General features: G+C 39.9%; 1 protein-coding gene across 5 annotated transcripts in view; it reads left to right on the forward strand.

Annotated features, from left to right (window-relative positions):
• The window catches only part of LOC131036504 (ureide permease 1), a 150,968-nt gene that overhangs the window by 31,373 nt on the left and 94,321 nt on the right, over positions 1-25,274 (forward strand). For 3 of the 5 annotated variants that reach the window (XM_057968407.2, XM_057968404.2, XM_057968406.2), the window contains exon 2: positions 16,648-16,897. The exons of 1 other annotated variant lie outside the window; for it this stretch is intronic. In XM_057968407.2, coding sequence (XP_057824390.1) covers positions 16,661-16,897 — 237 coding nt within the window. In that variant the 5' untranslated portion in view covers positions 16,648-16,660. The remainder of the gene's footprint in view (positions 1-16,647; positions 16,898-25,274) is intronic. One more of the 5 variants, XM_057968405.2, reaches the window with a different exon arrangement.

Below are 25,274 nucleotides of genomic sequence, written 5' to 3' on the forward strand. Positions count from 1 at the left end.
CGGGACTGGGACGGGGGTTTTCAGGTAGGGGACGCGTCCCCGGGTTTCGTAGGGAAATACGTATGGAGCTATGATATTCAAGATAAGCATTATTTATAGTGACAAATCAATCCCCCTTTGGTGTGCGAAATGTTCGGAGGACCAATGCAACGGGCACCACGGTCTCGACAAATCAGGAGCTCTTTCGGGGATCATATCTGAATCTGCTTATATTTCTTAGTTCTGTTGATGTGTTTTTTACGCACATGCGAACACAGAATAAAATGCCCAAGAGTATCTTATCCTCTCTTGAACAAAGCTCTTCTCAAATGCTGAAGATTGGCTTAAGGTTCACTTGAGATAACTCCAAGGTTCTGGTATGTAGGGTCACTACGTGTGGATAAGCTCATTGGTTTGATGTGATTATGCTGGAATCACAAGGGGACTTACGTTTGAATGCCTGAATGCTTGATTTGCTGGAACTTAGATCATTTGCTGTTGCAATTTAGTGATGCTTTTTGTCCTAGACTAACTTGAATTAAAAAAAAAGGGCAAAAGATGAAGGGTTGAGAAAGCCTATTCTAAGACCTAGAATGTAAGAAGATAGTTGAACGATCAGATGGAATCCTATTAAGCGAGGTCTCACCATTAACTTGAACAATTTGACACAAGCTCAGTGCAATGTCCTAAGGGCATTCCAAAGATGTTCGAATCAATACCATCAAACATTGATCACCATTCAAGTTAATGCATAAGCAATGAATGTAGAACAATTCGAAGTTAAGCTCATATCATTCCAATTGATCACGCAAGGCACACTTACAAGTGGCAAGAGGCTAGTGGTATGGACTAAACGGATTCAACACAAATACTTTCAACATATTCCTCCACTCAATCTAATAAACATGAAAGTAAATCGAGAAGCAAAGACCATGCGAGTTGCTGAATTAACGAATCAAATTCACCATAACTTCAATGAAATCAATTGTTCTTTACAACAAGGTTTGGCAACAATCTTTGCCTTCTCCTAATCTAATTTCTATTCTAATTGCTATTCTATTCATTATTAGCTAACTATCAACTATTAACCAACCATTGACCTTTACAAATGAAGAGCTTGAGCTTTTATAGAGAACTCATTTACAATGAATGGTCAAGTTTGAATTTCCATCAATGGCCAAGATTTTACAATGAAATCCCTAATTAGGGTTTGTTACAACAAACTCTCCTTAGCCAATGAGAAAATTGCATTCAATGAGAGTGGACCAATAGATTCGAGGGTAGGTACATCAGAGTTTGTGCATCCATAGGTGAGCTTTGTTCATTGAATCAAGATGCGCTGATGTGGACCTCTTTGATTGGTGGAGTAGTGACTGGGATGTCACCTCAATCTTGCACTTTGCAATCTTGATTTGATTCATCACCATGAAGGGATGTTGAGAGATATCTCTTGATACTCAACATTATGCAGTTTGTTTAAAGTGATGATGATGATGAGAAGCAAACTTTGATTAACTCTTCTGAAACTATCTGCTTCTTCAATCATGTTCGATGTAGGTCTTGCGATGACTTTGGTTGACTTTCTCTTGCTCATGATGTACTTTGAGTGGATGATGCACTTGGTTGAATGTAGCTCTTCACTATACTGAATTTGATTCTTGGATTCCCGAAGGGAATTCAAGATTGTAAAACATTCCTCCGTCATGTAGGTTATCTTTCCTTTATGTACCACGGCCTCGAGGTAGTTGAATGGATTCTTTCTTGCATTCCTTTTATCTCCTCATGCTTCCATAATGTGGTGAGAGTCTTTAAACACTTTGAGATCTTCTCTTCCTTGATGTTCTTGTGTTTGCTGATGAAGCTTCTTGAAGAGGTCCTCCTTCTTGTCCTTGGTGTTGAAAATTTTCTCCTTGAGATCTTTGTTACAATTTTCCTCCAACCTGGTCTTTTTTAATTTCTTTCCTTACCTCCTACAAAACAAACAAATGGGTATCAAACATACATGATATATAACCTTTACATACTCCCATCTTAACTTGATCTTTTATTCTATATGTTGCAGATCTGATATGTGCAGGTTTAGGGGAGGTCGATCCTTTGCTCAAAATTTGCGGTCCTTTTGATGAATTCACTCCTTCCTTTGTGAATTTGCTGTTGTTCTGATAGAATTCGCCCCTTAAAGTGACTGATTCTGCTCCTTTGCTGATTATGATCACAGTTCCTACTCTTGAAGTTCGCTGCCCTGCTCTTGAATTCGTTTTGGGAGAAGTAAATTGCCTTAAAATGGCGATCAAATGAGCATTTTGAATCCCTTATATAGGTGTCTAGGTAAGAGTCATGTCTCTTTGGGTACTGTTGATGTGTTTTTCATGCACATGCAAACACAAAATAAAATACCAAGGTATCTTATCCTCTCTTGAACAAAGTTTCCCCGAATGCTGAAGATTTCGCTGAAGGATCAATCGAGGCAACTCCAAGGTTCTTGTATGTAGGTTCTCTACGTGTGGATAAGCTCTTGTGGTATGATGTGATTATGCTGGAATCACAAGGGGACTTACATTCGACTGCCTGAGCATCCGATTTGCTGGAACTCAAGTCCTATCTAATGGTTGAAAGATAAAGAAATGGCAAAAGATACAGGGTTTGGAGAATCTAATCTAAGATCTAGAATGCAAGAAGATGGATGAACGACTAGGTGGAGTCCTACTGGGCTGGGTCTCACCATCAGATTGAACAATCTGACACCAACTCAGTGTGATCTTCTAAGGGAATTTTGAAGATGTTCAAATTGTTACACCATCGGACACTGATCACCATTCAAGTTAATGCATGAACAATAGATGTATAACAACTCGAGATTAAGCTTATTTTATGCCAGTTGACCACGCAGGGCGCACTTACAACCAGTAAGAGGCTAGTGGTTTGGACTAGATGGATTCCACGCGAGTGCATTCAGTAACTTCCTTCATTCAATCTAATTATTTACCATCTAAAATGAAGATTGAACAAGAGACCATGCATATTGTAAAGAAACGACACATTTCACCATAACTTCAATAAAATGGAGTTCATTTACAACCAAGGCAACAATTTCTTGCCTTCTCTTCCTAATCTACTCTAATTGCTATTCTATTTGCTGACTATTCACTAACTCTTTTTAGCTAACTCCTAACTATTCATCGATTATTAACCTTTACAAATGAAGAGCCAAGGCTTTATAAAGAGAGCCCTTTACAAATTGATGGCTTTGATTGACTTAGAATCAATGGCTAGGATTACAAGATAGAAACTCTAATTAGGGTTTGTTATAACAAACTTCCTTAGCCAATAAGAAAATTACATTCAATGAGTGTGGACCAATAGGAAGCAGGGGTAGGTACACCGAAGTTTGTGCCGTCCTTGATAAATTAGGTACATTGAATCTGGACATGCTGAGGTGGACCAATCCGACTGGAGGAAAAGTGACTAGGATGCCACCTTGTCTGACGTTTGTATCTTGGTTGATCCTCCTCTGTCCTTGATGCGAAGAATGATGTACCTCCTTGACTTCCATGTGCTTGATGAGGCTTCATCACTGTCAAGTGTTCTTTCTCTGGTAGCATGTCTCGCCTTGAAGTGTTGGTAAGGTCATTCTTCTCTGTCATCATGTGGTTCCTTTATGTGGTAGAATGGAGTCCATGAGGATAGCTTAGAACTCCTTGAACACTTGAAATCTCCCAATGCTTTTCTCGAACACTTGAAATCTTCCTCCATGCATTTGGAGTGTCCTTGATGATGATGGGACTGGAATAGGTCGTCCTTATCTTGACTTGACCTTCTTCCATCTACAAAACAAACCAAAAGATGATTAAGCACACATGATATATTTATCCTGGTCATAGCACTTTTTACCTCAAATCATTAACAAAAAGGGATTAAAATGGAATTTGCTTTAGGATCCTCCCCAGGGACAGGCCCTATAAGAATTTCGCTCTGGACCCTTTGGAAGGATCAAGAGCGAGTTTTGCTATTTTGCTCAATTAGACCATTTCCTTCAAAATTTCACAATCTTAGACTTAACCTTCAAACCTCCTCCCATCATGATCTCATAACTATCCCTTTGTCGAGCTCAAACAAGGTGAAAAATAGGGGTTTCAAAGGATTTCGCTCTGGACCCTTTGGAAGGGTCAGGAGCGAAATTCATGATTTGGTCTAAATTCCATCATTTCCTTACTTGAAATTGCTTCTCAAGACAAGCATACACTAGTCTTCTCTCCACCAAGGCCTAGGAATCCATATCTTAGCCTCCATCATGAGCAAATTAGGTGATTTTGAGAATTTCGCTTTGGACCCCTTGGAAGGGTCAGGAGCGAAATTCATACTTTGCTTGTTTTCCCTGACTTAGCTCCATCCTTCATGCATTTGAGTCATTGAGAACAAGTCTTTGGCCTTAGAAATTGCCTGGGAATGAGCTAGCTTGTAGATTGGAGCTAGGTATAGAGCCTCATGAAGAAATTTGTTTTGGACCCTTTGGAAGGGTCAGGAGTGATTTTCTTGTTTTAGGTTGAACTCCACCTTCTTCTTACCTTGCTTTGCCATGATTCTCACCTTTGGATTCCTCTCATGAAGACAACACTTGCTTGACCCCAAAAAAGGCCTGAAAGGAGAAATTCACTCAAAACCATGGCCAAGGACAGGACCTATTTAGAATTTTGCTCTGGACCCTTTGGAAGGGTCAGGAGCAAAATTCATGCTCTAGCTCAAAATCTTCACTTTTGGTGGTCACAAGCTATTCAAAGGCATGCCTAGGGGTATCTTCAAGCTCAATTCACCTTGATCAACGTTTGTCTTGACACAAAATTTGAAGAAAAAAGAGATTTTGAGAATTTCGCTCTGGACCCTTTGGAAGGGTCAAGAGCGAAATTCAAGATTTAGGCTTGATTCTTCATTTCTTCAACTCCAATCTACCTCAAAAGGCAAGAATACATCATTTCACTTACATCCACGCCATAGGAACCACGGTTTGGACCTCATCTAAAGAGAAAATAGGTGTTTTCAAGAATTTCGCTCTAGACCCTTTGGAAGGGTCAGGAGCGAAATTCCCAATCTTGGACAAAATCCTCACTTTTCAATGCTTTCATTCACTTCCTAAGGCAAGAACATATCAATCTACCCCCACCATGTCCAAGGAACAAGGATGTTGGCCTAAACAAGGAAGAAAATGATGCCTATGGAGAACTTCGCTCTGGACCCTTTGGAAGGGTCAGGAGCGAAATTCTTGATTTGGGTTGATTTCATACTTCTTCCATTCAATCCACCTTCAAACTTGATCAAAATCACCTCTCTTCACCACAATCAAGTCTATTATACCATCCACTTAGCTCAAAATCCTCACTTTTCAATGTCTTCGGCAAAATAGAGGGTCAAATTGAATATTTCGCTCTGGACCCTTTGGAAGGGCCAGGAGGGAAATTCCTATTTTGGGTTGATTTTCACCATTTCATCGCCTCAAACCTCCTTTCAAAGGCTAGAACACATCAAAGCCCCTCAAACCATGCCTTAGGAGTCACAAATTTGGTCATATCAAAGAGAAAAAAAGAGGATATGGAAATTTCGCTCTGGACCCTTTGGAAGGGTCAGGAGCGAAATTTTCATTTTAGGCTCATTTCTCACTTCCTTTCTCCTTTCCTTGGCTTGGATATAACTTGTTAGGCCTCCCCCTATCATCATCCAGTTCAAATTGACATTCACTTCAAGATTTTGTGAAGAAATAGGGTCTTATATGAATTTCGCTCTGGACCCTTTGGAAGGGTCAAGAGAGAAATTCCTCCTTTTGCTCAAATCCTGATTTCATTTCCCATATTTTCTTATCCAAACAAGGGTTTTGCCTTTACTAATGCTTGGGAATGAGCTAGTTTCTAGTTTGGGTCAAGGTGGAGTGTCTTATAGAGGAATTCGCTCTGGACACTTTGGAAGGGTCAGGAGAGAAATTCCTATTCTTGGCTCAATTTACCTTGAATTTGACTTGACTTTGCCCTAGACTCAACCACCCTTTGATGCATTTCCTTTCATATCTTCGCAAATTTGCTCAACCACTCACTGACTTAGGTCAAATCTTAGGTCCCTTGTGAAATTTCGTTTTGGACCCTTTGGAAGGGTTAGGAGCGAATTTCATGATTAGCTCAAGTTTCTTGACCTTTCCCGCTTATCTCACCAAGTCTGGCCTTGCACAAGGTGTTCCCAGAGGATAAATAAGTCATCTTCACACCAAATCATGCCTAGGGCTTCATCTTTCACCTATTGGACCAAATCTTAAACTGTCAAAGATGACACTCACTCACAAAACTTCACTGACCTCTTCAAACTCAGGCTAGTCACACCTAGAAATAAGAGCAAAACTTGACCTGGGGAAGGCTTTCAAAGAAACCCTGACCTGGACCATCTACTGACTCACCCTAGCTCAAGCAGAGCCTGCTATCTTAACGATCCCTCTCACAACTCTCAAAGTGCAAAGACTAATAGACAAGAACCTAAAAGACCTAAAAAACAAACCCTAGAAAGCAGAAAGTAGGGGTCCCCATTTGCAATGGGGTGATGTGTGAATACGTCACAACAGGTATTGGCCGACTTAGTACATTAAAACTCTCCCTTTTAGCAATTCGAATTTTGAATACTATTTTGGTGCCAAAAATGCTTGCCTTTGGGGAATTCGCTTTGGGACCTTGGCAAGGTACATGTACTGATAAGAATTCGCTCTATGACCTCTCCGAGGTACATCAATTGAAAAAATTCACTCCATGACCTCTCTAAGGTACCCTATCTTGATGAAAAATTTGCTCTATGAACTCTCTAAAGTACACTATCTTGATGAAAAATTCGCTCGATGACTTCTCTAAGGTACATGAAATGATAAGAAAGTTAAATCTCAAAATCTTAACAAGGTACACGCTTGAACAAAATTTCTCTAAAATCTCTTTAAGACTTCAAAATTCACTCTCAATCTTCCCTTGGATAAATTCGCTCTTGATCCCTTTCAAGGTACTGTTGTGACCATTTCACACATCGCCCCATCGCAAATGGGGACCCCCTCTTTTTGCTTGTTTTTCGCTTGTTTTCGCTTTCGTTTTTAGGGTTTTGTTAGTCCGTTAGTCGTCTGGATTTAGGGCCAAGCCTTAGGGTTTTAAATATTGCCTTTTCAAGCCAAAATCCAGTCACTTTTGAGAGCTTTTTGAGCTTCTTGTCTAGAATGCAAATTTTGAATGCAATGAATTCGCCAAAATGGTCTAATTTTCAATTGGAATGTTCATGCAGAGCTTAAACTTGTCTAAATGATGACCGTCAATATGATTTTTTGTCTGATTGAATATTTTGACCAAATTTTGACTTTTTTGAAGTTTGATCCTGGGCATTGGAATTGATTTGTTTTCGCCTCGTGAAGTGTTAAAATGTGAAAAATCTTGTTATTTTGGCCTATAGGAGCAAAATCGCTCCTGTCCCTCAGTGAAGGACGGGAGCTCAATTTCAAATATCTCATTGTCCTTGCAGAGTCCAGACAAATTTTACGTTTGAAGTGATAGAGAACGACAAGATCTTTCATTTGAATATAAATTGAAGATTTTCATGAGCACAGAAATGCCTCCAGGAGCAAAATCGCCCCTGTCCCTCAGTGAAGGACCGGAGCTACAATTCAAATTTCACCTTGTCCTTGCAAGATTTTGAAAACTTAATGATTTGAGGACGTCCGAAGGAGGATACTTTGCCAAATGAATATAATTTGAGATGCAAAAACGAAGGAAAATGATCTATATTGACTAAATCGGTCCTGTCCCTCTCCAAGGGACCAGGGCGAGGTACCTTGTAGCTCTCGTCCCTCTCCCAGGGACCAGAGCGATTTCCTCCATTTTGCGAAATCCAGACAAGGGTCAAGGCAAGTTTACGTTCAAAAACGAAGGATAACATGAGATGAATGCATTGAATATAAATTGAAGATTTTTGGGACGTCCATACCAATGCTAAATGCCTAGTTCGCTCCTGTCCCTCAGGAAGGGACCAGAGCGATTTTTGATATAATTGCCTTTTTTTGCAAAATTCCAAACAATGTCAAGGCATGGACGGATCAAGTAAAGAAGGACGAATCCGTTGAATATAAACTTAACGCATGGCAAAGAGAGATGAAAGCCACAAGGGAAGGATCGCTCCTGTCCCTCTCCAAGGGACCAGGGCGATACAATGGTGATGATGCGTCCCTCCAAGGTTCAAGGCCGATCCAAGCCAGGACGAAGGGTGGCGAGGACATTTCAAGGCATTTCCATCAAGCGCAACGTTGCAAAGGTCATCACATGGAAGGATTTGCACTCTAAAGACCTAGATCGCTCCTGTCCCTCTCCAAGGGACCAGAGCGATATCTACATAATGGCATAAATTTCAAAAGGCAAACAAGTTTCAAGTTACCAAGAGGGTCGAAAGGACATCATTCCACGCAATGAAGATAATTGCAAGTTGGTACAAACAAGAACAAGCATGTTATGATGAACTTCGCTCCTGTCCCTCAGGAAGGGACTAGAGCGATATTGATATATTAGATTAATCCATGCGAGATTTACGTAAAGACAAAGATATACAAGGTTACATATGCTCCAGGACATCGTTTGAAGACAATTTGCAAGAGTTTTTAACGTCCAAACATTGCTAATCAAGGTAAAAGTCTCCCATCGCTCCTGTCCTTTGGACAAGGACCAAGGCGATCCTATCAAAACACTCACGTTCCTTCAAAGATCAAGGCGAAATGAGGATAGGAAATGCGAAGGACGACATTTGGAGGACATTGCAAAGAGGATCGAAGTTTAAAAGTCGCCAAGATCAAGGAGAAATGATGGATCGCTCCTGTCCCTCTCCAAGGGACAAGGGCGATGGTCCCTTTAATGCATCCAAACACATAATGAAAGCCAATGGAAATAAGCGCAAAGGACACGAGCAATGATATTTCGAAGGTCAAAGATGCAAGGTGAATGTGAAAACATGGAGATCGCTCCTGTCCCTCTCCAAGGGACCAGGGCGATAATGGTCATGGGATGCACTTGCTCGCACAAGGAAGAAATTCAAGTTCAAAGGACCACCAGATGATCGATTTGGGACGTGGAAATGAAGGAGTTGAACGTTAAAAAACGCAAGAATCATGCCAAAATCATGGATCGCTCCTGTCCCTCTCCAAGGGACCAGAGCGATGAGGTACGTCCCTTTATTTTCATATTTTGGCGCCAGATTAACACAATTCGAATTTTCTTTAAATGCTAAATCAATTTAAAAAAATTAAAAAATCCATTTTTATTGGCATTTAATGTGGCGTTAAACACTTATTAATTATTTTTTGCCTTATTTAAAAATCGAAATTTACAATTTAAAAACGCAAGGCATTAATAGTTAATTATTTAATTAATAAAAAATCGATTTGAGCGCTCATATATGGAGGTCGGCCTTGTTATGTCATTGCAAATCATTTAAAAAATGGTTTTATTTTTATTAAGTCGGCCTAAGGGGTAAAGGATGCAAGCGCTATATAAGGGGGGTAGAATTATCATTTTCTACATCATTATTTTACCTTCCTTTATGCGAGTTGACAAGAGGCGAACATAGTGCGAGTTTCATTTATCCAAGGTGGCGAAAACACTCCAAAGGTGGTGCGACTTCAAACCAAAGGTGGCGTAGACATTCCCAAGGTGGTGTGAGGCGTGCGAGGTGTGTTTAAAGAGGTGCGAATTTGAAGACCACGCCTAAGGCGAATTTGCTAAGGACTTGGTGATTTATTTGTGCGAAATTGAAGATCCCATTCCCTCCAGAGGTGGCGAAATCAAATTTGAGGGGATCATATTGAAGATTATCTTTATACCTCAATTTTGCCTAGGCAAATTTTGTTTTTGCATTCTAGAGTTAGCTCTCTATCGAGGTATGGCGATTTAATTATTATTGTTTTATTCATTCATCGTCATATTTCAAATTTTGAATTTTTTGAATCTCTTAGCTCAATCGTTGTATTTTAGGAAATGATAACTCTAGGGACTTATCATGAGGTTTCCTAAAATCTATCTCTCTTATCCACGTTATTTATTGCAAAATCTATTTCTTATAATGAAATGTTGTGTAGGTATGGCGACCCCAAAGGCGGGAGCATCCACCAGTCGCTCGGCTCTCATGAAAGAAGATCAGAAGACTGAAGAAGTGGAGACCAAGATCGTGTCCAAGTGGAGCAACATTGGAGATACAAACTTGGGGAACTTTAGCACGAAGAAGTTCCGAGAGGTCCCTTACATCGGCAAGCCATCACCTGTCGCCCAGAGAATAATAGAAAGTGGCATCATTAAGGCGGCCGGTTTTCCTCCAGCCATTCAGTGTCACGAGTTGATGATCGAGTGTGCCCGTCATTACAATCCACAGTCCAGGACAATTGTGTCCAATGAGGGAAACATTTTGGCGTACCTTTCAGAGGAAGCCATAAGTGAAGCCTTCCACCTTCCAGAACACAGGGACATGATATACAAGAGCATTGAAGGAGCCAGATCAGTGTACAATGATGATCCAGATGCTTGCTTAAGCATAATCAACAAGAACTGGCTACTTAAGAGTCGTCCCCGTCTGAGCAAAGTACCGAACACACCACACCGGATTGATTTCCAAGAGGAGTACAGAGATTTGATTACCATGCTCAACAGAGTTACAGGAGCACCTCATGCCTTCTATTTTGAGAAATGGATGTTTTATTTCATCTAGGTGATTGTTCAAGGAAAGGGTACAATACATTGGGCTAGAATAATTAGCCATTGCTTAGACGTACAGTTGAGAAGACTCAGGGCTACTAAGTCCTTCCACATGAGTTCATATGTCATCTATGCCTTAATCAGGAGCGTTGAGTACGCAGGACTACCTCACAGAGGAGTGATTGGAAGAGGACCCGGCGAGGTCAGAGTTTGTGAATCCTATACCTACTTGCATCATCCACCAGGGAAGAATTACAAGTTAATCAATGATACTTTCACGATGAACATCACAAGGACGTTGCAAGGAGGGATTCACAACAGATTATCTCAGGATGCCCAGGAGTTAATCAAGAGGTACGGTGCTTGGTTCATTCAGTTTCCCAAGTTCACTTACATTAGAGTGTATGGATGTCCTTTACCCCCATACATGTTGCCGAGGTACCCTACAGATAGAATTGTGTTACTTGAAGTAACAAGGCAGTTGGCAGCATATGTGAAGGCATTCAGACACAGACATCAGAATGGAGTTCAGGTACCTATTATTTTGGGTAATTCAGTTGAGGTTTGTCCCAATGTCTCAGCCATGGATGACGCAGAGAGGGAGTTAGCCTTGTATCCTTTTTCATCTTTTGCTTGGAGGAATAGTTTTGATCCTCATGGACATTTAGAGGAGACAGTCGGTAGAAGATTTAGACATGAGTACCAGATTGAAGATTTTATGATGAATCTCCTAGATGATCTCGAAGTGAAACGTAAGATACATTCTAGATTGCCTTTGGATTTCATCAGGAAATGTAAGATTTACAGAGTAGCCGACCAAGCTCAGGACAACGGCAGGCACATCCAATCTTCATATGATAGAGAGAGCAAAACAATAAGTTTGAATTGGAATGAGCCCGAAGCCGTGGATTTAGATGAATTGATGGCACCAGTCTTGTCTTGTACTCGCAGATGGGTAGACATTCAACATCAGAAGTTGAGAGAACAAGGCATAGCCATGTCTTTTACTTTGGAAGAAAAGCCAGCCGAAGGTGGAGCCAGTGTTAGTGAAGGCAATCCTAATCCTAGGAATTCAGGTGAAGGTAACCTTCGATGTGCCAGTAAGGGCAATCTCCATTCGAGAGGTTCAAAAAGAAAGGAAAGATCAGAAAAGAAAGAGCCTTCCAAGAAAAAGCAAGGTGCTAACAAAGATCAAACACCAGGTATTTCTTCCAGGCCAGAAGATAGAACAGTTCGAGTGGAAGAATCCATGGAATCGATGGTACAGAATGATAGACAGGAGGAAGAACAGGCACAGCATGTTTCATCCGATGGATCTCTTCAAGACTATGATTTAGATAATGATAATGAGGTAACATCTCCTCCCAGACAAGAAGAAGTAGTACACAAAGAAATTCAAGTTCAAGAGACAAGATCAAATATCCCAGATTGGTTGAAGGAAAGATTGACTAAGGTGATCGTAATTGAGGACGAGGACAGTGCAATCGATCTAGAGAGCCTTGTTGGACGTTCACATATGACAACAGAGAAGAAGAAGGCTACAAAGATGTCCAAGATGATTCGAGATGAGACTGGATCTAGAAAACTGCAGATAGCTACACCGGCAGCAGACAAATATGAGGGTGAGATCCTAGCAGAAGACTATCATATACAGACTATTGAGTTAGGACCATCCACAGCAGAGCAGACTTTAGATGATGCCACCGACACATTTGAGGCATTGAAGGATAAATTTAGAGAAGAAGTAGAAAAGAATAGAAAGCTTGAGAAAGAGGTCGGTGCATGGAGAACATATTTCAGTCACATCAATGAACCTTTGGGACGTCAGGATCCAGTTAGATCACCATTGCAGGCATTGCCCCTTCAGTCAATCAATGAAGCAGAAAGATTCAGGAATATGGTCCAGCGTACATGTAATTGGATGGATAGATCTCACACGGTGGCCATTGAGTTTATTACAAGGATGTCGAAGATCACCCACCAGGCTATCCAAGTTCTTGAGATAATCCACAGATTGATGGCAACAGTAACTGCATTTGCCCATACCAAGGACGTTGTCATTCCTGTCTTGAAAGTTATAAGACATACATCCAGAAGAATTTTAGCACAAGAGAAGATCTTGGAAGGCGATTCTCACAGTTTGTTTCAGTGGTCAACCTTACTCCATATAAAGAGTGTTCTCTTTGAGGACATCAGTATTAGATGTGGTCAAGTTGAGGAGGTGATCAATCCGATCCAGCACAGAGTATTTGAGGTACTTCGTACCATTCTTGGCAGAAGGATCGAGGTTGAGACAGATGTGGATCTACAAGAATTTGAAGATAGAATCAAGATCATCTTTCGCAAGGACGCAGATGTTACAGATGAGCAGTATGATCAGATGTATGCCACCATGCTCCTAATTGATAGAACTAAGGAACTTGAACCCACTTGGGACACAGCTCTTCTAGATGCATTTGATCAGGTTATCCACTTAGAAGAGAGTATCAAGAATCTTCCCGAGATTCCAATCACAGAAATCGAAGGAATTGTGACAAAATTCATTGCATATGCTAAGAAAGAGAATTGGAAAGGGAATAAGATTCTAGATGAAAGGTTGTTACAGATGACATGACATCTTATTTCTCATTGGCTGATACCTCCTAGATTTTTGTGCCAAATTTAATATTTGGCTATGTATTTAATGTTGTTCAGTAAAAAGGAGGTCATTTGTAACAAACCCTAATTAGGGTTTAGGTGTCATGATCTTGTCCGTTGATTTACTTTCAATCTGGACCTTTCATTGTAACTGGGGATGCTATTTATACCCCCATTTTCCATTTCATTTGATATAGAATAGTCAATAGAAAATAGAGAATAGAGTTGAGAGATAAGAGTTGTAAGCAATTTTTATTTTATAGCAAGATTGAGTCTTGAAGAGAGAAGTTCAAGCAATTGTTGTATATGATGACTTGGAAATCAATAAAATATTGAAGTTATGGTGTTTTGTTGCAAGTTTCTTGAGTTATCTTCATGGTTGTTGGATGTACTTGAATCACGCTCAATCAAAGTAGTTTGTTAATTAGAAAGACTAAGTGTGAGATTTGATATTTGGTAGGATTCGCAATCCAAACCACTAGCTTCTTGCTGATTGTAGGAACGCCTTGCGTGGTCGACTGGAAAACACTTTGAGTCCTTAACCTTCAAGCATTTTCGCATCTAGGATATGTACCTTCGTAGTAGTGTCCTTGGTCTTTGATGCATTGAACACCATTATTACCTTAGAAGATCGCACTAATTTCAGTTAAGTTGTTATCTTATGGCAAAATTGAAATTGGTTGAGTCTTGCCAAATCTCATTCATGCTAAGTCATTCATAGGGTTAGGCTAGATTAGACCTCTTAAGCCCTATCTTTTTCCATTTTTTTGAAAGTTCCTTTTAGATTAGTAAAACCTTCGAACTTTTGAATCCGTAAGAAGCCTTGAAGGGAACAGCAAATCACATCATACCACTAAAAAGCTTGTCCACACGTGGAGACCCCACTAAAAGAACCTTGGAGTCCACCTAACTGATCCTTTTTGCAGATCTTCAGCAGTTAGAGACTATTTTCTCAAGAGAGGATAAGATGCCTGTCGGTATTTTATTCTGTGTATGATTGTGTACAAAATACACGTCAACAGGTACACAACTTGGCAAAAATTCGCTTTGGACCCTTAGGAAGGTACATGTCCTTGTGAAGAAATTCACTCTATGTCCTTTGCAAGGTACATGACTTGAAAAAAATTCGCTCTAGGACCTTCTGATGGTACGCAACATGGAGTTGATCCTTTATTCGGTTTCTTCAATTCTCTTTCACTTAGTTGATTTTAGCCTTAAGTTTTCCAATCTTTCCACATGGAAGCATCATCAATTTGACTGTTAAGAGCACCTATGGAAATTTCATGATGTTGCCATACTTAAACCAAAATTCTTACCCTTCTTCCAACACTTAATCATTTTGACATCCACCCCTAGGGTGGACTTTGCATATGCACAAGGAAGAATTTGATCATGCAATGGCGGACTTGTGGTGCTCACAAAGAATTTCATACCTTGCCTAGGGCGAACTTGCCATGCTCACAAGGAATTTCACCCCTTGCCTAGGGCGGACTTGCCATGCTCAAAAGGAAGACTTTATCATGGCATGAGCGGAGTTGATGACAGTTTAAGAATTTTTTTCCATGCCGAGATATTTAATTGAAAATTCTCCTCCTTCCAGGCGATCTCCGTGATTTGAACAAGGAATTTCTTGATTTTGATTCTAGACTTGGCCATTTTTTTAGATTTTCAATTGAGCTTTCAAGAACACATCTTTTGGATTTGAAAGATATTTCATGCTTGGTCTATTCTGAGTGAATTTTTCCAACCTGATACTCCATCTGACCCTGAAACCATCCATGATCAAAAAAGAAAAAAGCAACTTTAGAAACAAGCAACTTTCTATTTTTAGAAAAAAGAAGGCTGAAAAAGCAGGTTCTTGGATTTGGCCCCTGAATGCCAAAAACAAAACTTTCTAAATTTAGAAAAAAGCAAACAAGTAGAAATTCCTAAAAATTGCAAGTTGTCAGAATTGACCTCAAGAAATTGCGATTTTACTCCTTTGACCTATTTGAGCCTATCTGTAACATCAGAATGTCCATTTGACCACTTTCCCTCATTGATTTCGAAGACTCCTCCAAATTTCGACAAACTTGACTCATTTGTAAAGGCTACAAAACCCTAAGACGCTAAGACACAACCCTGAAAGCGAAAACTAGGGGGCCCCCATTTGCAATGGGGTGATGAGTGAAAATGTCACAACACTTGGTCACTTATTGACATAAGCCACAACTGCCTAGAGGCTTCCTAAAAAGAAATTTCTGAACAATGGCAGGGATATAGCTTAATAAAGATTAATATGCATAGGTTTCCCTCGATATTTCAACAACAATACCTGAGATTAACTCATATATTCTTTTTGATAGCATTTTATAAAGGAAATGAATGATAGTCTTAGGAAAAAGACTCGGGTTTTCCTCATACCATTTAGGAATCTCCTGCTATCCCCACTACCTATTTCTTTGCAATGTGGTTCTTCATTTGCCCATTCACAATGCCATGAATCCTCCTCCAAATATTCAGCAACGTGGTGTCTCAGCTGCCCATTCACAATGTCATAAACTTGCAACGTGAATCAAACTCAAGGAGACAAAGTGTGACCATCTTACCAGACAATGGAGACTCCTTCGACTGTAGAACAAAAGAAGCCCTAAATTACTCAAGGAATATGAACGTGAAAACTTGAAACAAAATTGCTTTTCTCTCCTTTAGCATGGATTTTGGAGCTATCGGGGATTCATCTCTTGCTTTATTCTTTTAGTGCTTATGATTTTTTTTTTAAATAAAAAAATCACTTGACTTCACTGTAGCATTTACAATTTCAAGGTTAAAAAGACATTTATATCTCCTTAGGTGAACTATACATAAATAATTCATAGCATTTACTTGACTCAAGAAGTAACCTTGGATGCTTGAAATGAGTAACAATTCGTATACATAAAACATGGTCTGTTTCCTAATAAGATTTAGGTTAATCTGGATTCATTCTTGGCTATCACATTCATGTTATGAGAACTTAACTTTAAGTGATGTATCTGCAAAATGTTTGTCTTTTTTATGTCAGTGGGACCATTAGTTCAATACAACACAAATCTCCCATATCTGCTGTGTGAAGAATAAGTTTTGTTAATTATTTAAATTATATGGTTTTATTCATACATTGTGTTTTGGTAGTCCTTTCCTCCCATGAATGGCTATATTTAGGAACATGAAAATGCAGGGACTTAAAAATTTGCTTGACTTCCTGGCACATATACCCACCTGTAATCATCATAATATTTGGTTCAAGGACACTGATGTTCAATTTATATGATTGGTACAGCAGGTTCAGCAGGATGATTATAGTGGAAGACATGCCTTTGGCAATCATACTGATGCTTCTATCCCTATTTTGTCTGGGCTCATGGCCCCTATATTTTAATATCTTGGAGCGACGTGGAAGGCTACCACAACATACATACCTCGATTATTCTGTGATGAATTTTATTGTTGGATCTGTGTTCGCATTATTGCTGGGACAACTTGGAGAGGAAACTCCAAACATGCCTAGCTTCATCACCCAGTTACAGCAAGTATGGAAAATACATTCATCTTTGTTATCTAACTAAGCTTATCTTTTTGTTAACTTTGCAGAAATTTCTTTCTGTGTTGATTTTGTCTTTTCATAGAAAATTATGAATTGAGTCCGGGAATGGGGCTTCGGAGTTGCATAATTTGGCGGACTCTTCTTTCATAATTTACAAATTTACATAGTGAGCTACGTGGATGTGGTTCGTATCAAAGAGAGAATTTTTTTATTTAGATACTCTGTCTAATAATGTTTGAGTTGTCAGTTCATTCTTTACTGGACCAACATAGGACATGGGTGTCTTTCAATTGTTATTGACAGTAGAATGCAGAAAGTGGAGCTTTGGCTCTACAGAAAATGACTTGAAATCCAAAAGAAGTTAATAAAAATGTTTTCTCTTGCAACTCAATTATGAGAGAGGGAGAAAATCCAACTATATGCTAAAGAGAAAGGGCTTACCAAGCCAGCTGACAGGTAACAAGAAACAGCATAAGGATTTGTTTACAGCAGGGTAAAAAGTCTTCATGCCTTACTTTTTACTATCCAAAAAATCAGAATCAATTCTCTGGAAGTAAATAACAGGTATCCAACATAAAGAACTCTATTCTAAGAGTTGTACCAATACTGCTTCAGGACTCGATTAACATTATTTTCCTAGACAAACAGTCATCTTGTTCACATCTAATACCAATACCAAGCATGGATGCATGAGGAACTAACGTTACCGATCAGGGAAAGCTCCACCCATTTCAAATGCATGAATACATTATCAGAAATCTGGAACAGCATTCAACTGATCCCTTAAGGATACAGTTAGACCAGAATTCATCGCATAAGCAAGAAGATTTAATATCAGAGACAGCAATATCAAGCCATTGTTAAAAGCAGAAGTTAGGTTGATAGGATCAAGAAACAGTGTTCATATCAAATTGTTCTGTCTTATCAGACTGAACAGCAGTAACATCTTTGCATATGTATAAGGCAATATAAGGCAATAAGCCTACGTTAGTTGATCTACACGATCAATTTTGACAAGATTGAATTAATGGAGGATTACAAATGATATGTCTCTAAAAGACTGCATAGATCTAAGGATGAAGTACTTGCCTAAAGGACATATAAAACATCACCTTGACCGAAGGAGAAAAATTGGAAAGCATGAACATTTAAATGAACAGGAGAAGAATGATTACACTTCAAGTGTTGCATCAAGAATTTCACACACACACTCATCAATCCAAAAATCACAACAAATGCCATTAGAGGCCTTGAAGGTTGTTACACCCAAGGGAGAGAGTGTAAAGAGTTGGACAGCTGCAAGTCATGAAACATTAGAAAAGGTTAAAACGAGAAATAATCATCAACCACTACAAGAAAATCAGAATATACTCACTAATCATTTCAGGGAGTTAAAGATACACGGAAAGGAAATAGTTTCTGACACCTCTAAAAGGATAGAAGCAGTTGATTCTTCATGTGGTTCTTCCATCACAAACGAATTGAGTACATGGACTCATAAGGATTGTGAAATTGATCTTACGCCATCTCAAGGATCATGCATTGAGGATGACATGGTAGAAATTGCATCTAGTGATAAAAAATTCAGAGTATGTGGAACTGCTTAGTGATGAGGATGTCGACCAAGGTTCTCTTTCCCCTCTTGATAAGTACATGGCATCCACTAACATGTTAAGGGTTATGGATGAGAGAAATAATCTTTCAAATAAAAGTGAATCAGAAGATGCATTGGGCGACAGCTCAAATCACCTTGAGGGAAATAAATAAGGGACTGTTGCATTGAAAGATGAGAGCAGACTATTTCCGATCACAGAAGAGAGGAAGAAAAGAAAAGAGTCAAAAACTTAAAATCCCGAATATGATAGAGACAAGCATTGCAACTCAAAAGGCTGCATCAAAATTTCAATAAGTCCATACACACATGTAGCTAGACAAGAATATCGACAAATGATGTCCAAAGCCTTGGTAAACGAGACATCAAACGAAGCTAAATTGGCATATGGTCAACAAGCATTGCAAGAAGCATACAATCAGGTTGTAGTCACTAAATGGTTCAAGAAGCAAAAGAATAGAGGTTGAGACCAGCAACAAGAAAGGTCTGATTTTGGAATCAAAGGTAATTTTTGGTGTATTGATAATCCGTTGTTTGAAGTTGTAGCTAATACAACTTACGATAACCCCGCTTTTCGAGTTGGATAAAGAAGCTACTCCGGAATCCTATGATGAGAGTAGAATCGATCACAAACCTTGGGACCCAGGAATTTATATGATGAACAGATTACTTCATAATGTGATAGAGTTTGATACCTTTTATGAGTACAATGATGATAACATCAGGCAAGGAATACATTTTGAGGTACTCTATAGGTTTGTTTGTGTGGACAAGCAATTTCAAGAAGGGGAGATTGTGATGGCCCCATCCAATCCGTGAAACCAAACAAGTGAACAGTATTATAAAGCTCCTTGTATTATCTTTATGAATGATGTGAATCAGGAGCAGTGAATCTGCTGATTCTCATAATCAGCAGTAAAGGAAGATACTTAAAGAGCAATCAATACACAACAGTTATGATCTTGAGAGGATAACGATCATTTGGCAGAAGGCAACAATTAAAAAATATCAAAACAATGATTATGACTGCAGCAATTTATACATCATTTCAGTCACAAGGGCATCGGTCATGGAGACAATGCTTATGAAAGAAGAATATGTGAAGGAATACATATTGGAGATATGTTGGCAACATTCATACATCATACAAATATCAAAGAAGAAGTGATTATATGCAGTAATTATTGGTACATCTAGCAGCGAAGAAGGGAAACAACTATCGAATGACTTGGAGCAGGGATTAAGATAATTATCTTTGACATCAATTCATGAAAAAGGGTGCGAATGCTAAGGAGAGGCAAGTCAATGATTAAAAGATAATAAGCAGTAATTAAGATGTGTTTGAGTCAACAATTATGTTTATTAATAAACAGAGATATGACTCGTCAAATGAAGTAAGAGGCAACTCTTATGAAAATCAAAGATATAAAATAGAATGAGAGATATGTAGAGAAGATGTGAAGAGTTTATATTTTATTCCTATTCAAGTTGTAATGCTCAAGTAGAGGGCAGAAATACCAAACATGGATGCATGAGGAACTAACATTACCAATCAGGGAAAGCTCCAGCCGTTTCAAATTCATTATCAGAAATCTGGAACAACATTCAACTGATCCCTTAAGGATACAGTTAGACCAGAATTTATGGCATAAGCAAGAAGATTTAATATCTTAAGGATACAGTTAGACCAGAATTTATGGCATAAGCAAGAAGATTTAATGTCAGAGATAGAAATATCAAACCATTATTAAAAGCCTAAGTTAGATTGATAGGATAAAGAAACAGCATTCATATCAAATTGTGAGGTCTTATCAGACCGAACAGCAATAAAATCTTTGCATATGTATAAGGCAATATCAGGAACAACAATCATATAGATCGTCTATTGTTAAGTCATTGCCCTTTCATAAGAAGTACATCTGATAAGTGATCAGGCTGATTGAAAGAGAGGTAATTTGCATATTCTTACAGTGATATCTGAAACAGCAATATTGTTCACACGATCAATAACATCCATTGTTTGATAGTTTGCAAGACAAGCATCATTACATCCACAAATAGGATGTTGTCTTTATTTCTATCTGTATCCATTATTTGATCTGCTTGATTGAGCATCTGCCTTTGGCATTAAATAAGGTTGCATACTCCAAGTGAGAAATCAGAAACAACACCATCGTATTTGCATATTTCCAAAGACCAATTAGATGCAGCAACATAGCATCGGTGCTTGCATCAAATCAGGAGGAGGCTCATAACATATCTCACATCAATAAATCAGGAAGAGCAGAGATCTCTCTATATTGCCGATTGATCATCTTACCATTGCATAATTCTCAAGGTTATATCAGAGACAGATATATTACATCCAATCAATCAAGTTACTATTTGCAGATTATATAATACTTGTATTATCATATGTTGAGTATATGTTTCAGAATTGATATACTGCCATTCTATTAAATATTTATTATCAGCATTCATAAGGATTTTGTGTTTTTGACAAGGTGACGTCTCTTGCAATTGATTTTTGAGTTAATTGTCCCAATTTATTAAGAACTAACATAAGGGGACATTACAACTTATTGAGAAACTTGTATTCGTTTGATTTCCTTTCGCATGTGTTCCTTCACATATATGTCCCACAAATAGACTAGATCTTCCATGAGATCATTTTCTCTTTGTTGTCTAGATTATGTTGGTTCTTCTACTCAGCTGTTCCATTTGTATAACAATCTTTTTAATCTGCCTGACTTCTTAAAGGCAACTACATTGAATCTTTACTTGTTAAATGAGTACACAACTATTTAATGCAGAGTAAAGTGATCGCATCCTTATAATTGATTCATATGATGATTGCAGAGTAATTCAGTAGAGTTTTCATATGATATATTGATTGCTTTCTTTATTCATTAGATGTTCTTATACAAAACTAAAAAACTAGAGTAAGGGAACAATTCCAATACATGATCCCTTTGCTTGAGTACAAAATTTTTGTATGCTTCTTGATCATTACCAACTAACTACAACCATCAACAACTACTGAAAACTATTTCTAGTAACAGCCAGAAACTGACAAGACAGTATCATACCCCCGATCAATAATCAAAACATAATTAATACTAATTATACTATGTATAGGCTCCATTTCTCACTTTGCTTAGTTATGCACATATATCAATAGAGCTATTTTGTGGATCCACAACCATCACCACAACATGGATTACTTTTGTCAACGCGTGGCTTGAGAGATTAATTATAAATGTCAATATTAGTAGTCACGGTATTAGCAATGTTCTTTGTTCTTGATTTTGCCATCTCGAGAAAAGCATTGTTTACTCCCTACGGTGAATTGTTCAAGTTCACGGAATAACCAGTAAATGCACACAAGACATATAACCAGCAACTACGATTATATTCAGAACATTAATTAAAGTAACAGTCAACAATATGGCAGAAAGTTGTTTCTTTTATTGCATTCTGAAAGCTAGTACATCAACATTATCGCCGGGGTTCCCTTACATGGTAATATATACTATCTGGCGGTTGGCCAAGGTGCCAACTGTCGTAACTGACATGGGAACCCACACGTCCAACTTCACACATAACAAAAATAACATAACTATAACTTAAGAGTTTTATACCTAATTGCCGCCTAACATCAGCCCCCCCCCAAAAAGAAGTCATCTTCCAGACGACGGAACAAAATGGAAGCTAATGGAAGCAAATTGAAACTAATGTGGAGAGGGATGAGAGGGCGTTCCTGGAAGTACAAATGACTAATATGTGCCTGCTCACTGGAGACGTTGTGTGGCTACCAGTTACCGCTCTTGTGCCAACTTAACCATATGGGCAGCCTCAACAATCTTATTGCGGGCTCTTTGAAGCTCTTGCCACTGCTCTTGCAACTGTTGCTCCTTCTCAGCGAGTCTAGCCTCCAATCCTGCCCCCTTAGCCGCCAGCTCATCCTTTGCCTTGCTACTCACTTCCAACTCCTAAACATTCTTGGCGACTATCTCCTCCAATGCGGTAACCCGAGAGTGCTCCTGAGCCAATTGTGTCTAACTCTGCTGAATGTGGTGGACCAATGTTTTCCTGGCACCCTCGACTTCCTGCACCACTTGATCCCATTGGGCCTTCATGGCTTCCATCCTCACCACTGCTATCCTCCGATACTTCAAAGCTAGGTCCCGGAAGGCTGTCTCCATTCCACACATAGAACCATAAATCCCAGTCTCCTCTGTCACTATCACATTCCTCATCCAGGCGTCAGTCATCTTAGGGGTTTCTGACTTCGGCCATCCTTTGGCCGTGAAACATCGGAAGAATTCCCTCTCGTAGTCCTCCTTGACAAAAGGATAAAAGGCGCTCGGCCACTCGAGCTACCCTTGGATCATGTCCAACCTCCACACCCTTCACAACTTGGTCGACATCACTCAGGAACTTCGTCATTCCCTCCAACTAGAATGCACATCACTGCATAGTGCTAAATGGGTTGGCGGGGTTGGGCTTCTCCAACCGAAGTACCAGTTCCTCTGTGTGAGGAGAGGAGGATTCCTCCCCTCCTTCCTGAACTCCTCTGTGCACTGTATGCTCCACGATTGTTTGATGAGTCTGGAGATCCCTCCCTCCGTCAAATTCCGCACCGCCAGACTGCAGATTGCCAGTATCAATTCCTCCATCCTTGCCAGGTGATAGCAGCAATCCTAGCAGTTTCTCCACTCGTACCCCGAGGGTCTCCAACAACCAAGAATCGGTCGTCTGCTCCTGGTGGTCAACACGGGTGGGACTCAATTGTGGGACTGCCTCCTCCTGGCCAGAGGTCACCCTAGGTGGCGGTGATGCCTCCACGTCCACCACATCAATCACCTGCGCTGGTACTTCTTTCGTTTGCTCCACCCCATTTGGTGCTGGGTGGCTGCCTCGATTTCTGTCAATTGGTGTAGGACTCTTGACCACCGTCACTTCCATGGCCATGCTACTATCTCCTGCCCCTTCTGTCACATCCTCTGCCACTGGATTATCACCACTTGTTCCAACCTCAATTGGCACCTGACCTGCGGTTGGAAACAAGCGAAAGGTGTCATCTTCTCCACTCTCTTCATTTGACGAGGATGCCTCCATAAAATCTTCTTAACTATCCCCGTTGCCTGCACTGGGAGATTGCTCCACATCTTGCCGTAGTCTCTTCCTCTGTGGCTCTCCGCCAGCTATCATGATGTCCAGATGCATCCAATAAAAGATGAGAGGTTTATATGGTTCCAGTCTGGCTAGCGGTTGCGAGTCACCCCTCTTCTTTGGTGGCACTCCTGTACGAACAACCTCCAGAAACATGGCAATGGCATGGTGTGACATATAAAAAACCTTGTGCTACAGCCCTGGGCATTCATAGATGTGCTCGGAAAGGAATGACGCCCAATTGAAGACCGTTCCATTTCGCAACCCGTTCATTAGGTACAACATCCAAACGGCGATGTTTGATCCCCAACTTGCTCCAATCAGTCTGCTTTTGATGATATCCATGATACATCGCCATTCCGCATTCGCCATGAATGTTTGCTTCACACCGCGACTACTGCCAGATTTCCATATATTGTCCTGTTCGCCTTGTGTCAGGTCCCCTCGACAAACCAGTCAGACCAACTGCTGCTTTTGTTCCAATGTCATCTTCCTCTTGATGATAGAGCTGGCCTGGTTGAGAATCCCAAAAATTCTGGTAAACTCGACGATAGATAAGAAATGGTGAGATGACATCCCCCATACTGTACCATGGACCTGTGTGTATGCCTATCATAACCTGCCACCATTCCCTTCAGTACAAGCTCAAATTCCTTGATGTTGAAGACGGGCATGGCCAGAATGTGGTCGACCCCTTCTCTCTTCAAATTCATTTTAATAATGTTGGTGTCATTTGTCTCCTCCCACCATGCCCTGCAGTCGCTGCCATTCAACCCCTCCTATGTCAAAGACTGCACAGTCACGGGCTCATCTCTTCGCACACGTGCCCGCATCGTCTTCCCTTTGCTGCTTCTTGGTGTGGTCATGTTCCTTGCAAAAATGACTTTACCTTTGTCGTTGGGGTTTCCAAAACTCATCCTCGGCATACCTGGATCAATTTTTATAAGTTGCAATTCCTTTGTCAATTTTCCCGCCAAATCTACAATGTCGTTGTCAAAACCGTTATTCCAACTGTTGTCGAGGTCCACTGAATTCCGCCAACTAACTTTTCCGTATGGAAATTCTTTCTCCTCCTGGCTATATGAATTTTCTTTCTCCTAGCCGTGGCCGTATAGACTTGCGTCTGCACTAACTTCCCTACCGCTTGGGTTTTCTACCTTCATACACATGTCGTACAGATATGCCAATTCCGTACTGATTTTTTCCAACCTCGTATGGATGCTCAAAAATATTCCTTGGATTCCTTGGTGCATTGTACGGATTATTTCTGCCACCATACAGATGGTACGATTTGTCGGCTGTCCACCTCCCTCTTCCTGTATGGCATTGTACGAGTTATCTTCCCTTCCGCTTGCAACTATGTACATATGTTGTACGGGTCCGTACGAACCTGAATTGTTTTGCTCGGAATGTTGTACGGACTCGTATGGATGCACATCTCTCCACACAAAATCGCTCAATTGTATGGAATGGTATAGTCGGTCCTGCAATTGCCGTACAGAATCATACGGCTGTGATGGCGATTTCTCGTGAACTGGTTGTACAGATGGTACGATCGACAAATCCTTCTCTTCGG

Source organism: Cryptomeria japonica, chromosome 5 (genome assembly GCF_030272615.1).
Source record: "Cryptomeria japonica chromosome 5, Sugi_1.0, whole genome shotgun sequence".
Taxonomy (NCBI): Eukaryota; Viridiplantae; Streptophyta; class Pinopsida; order Cupressales; family Cupressaceae; genus Cryptomeria; species Cryptomeria japonica.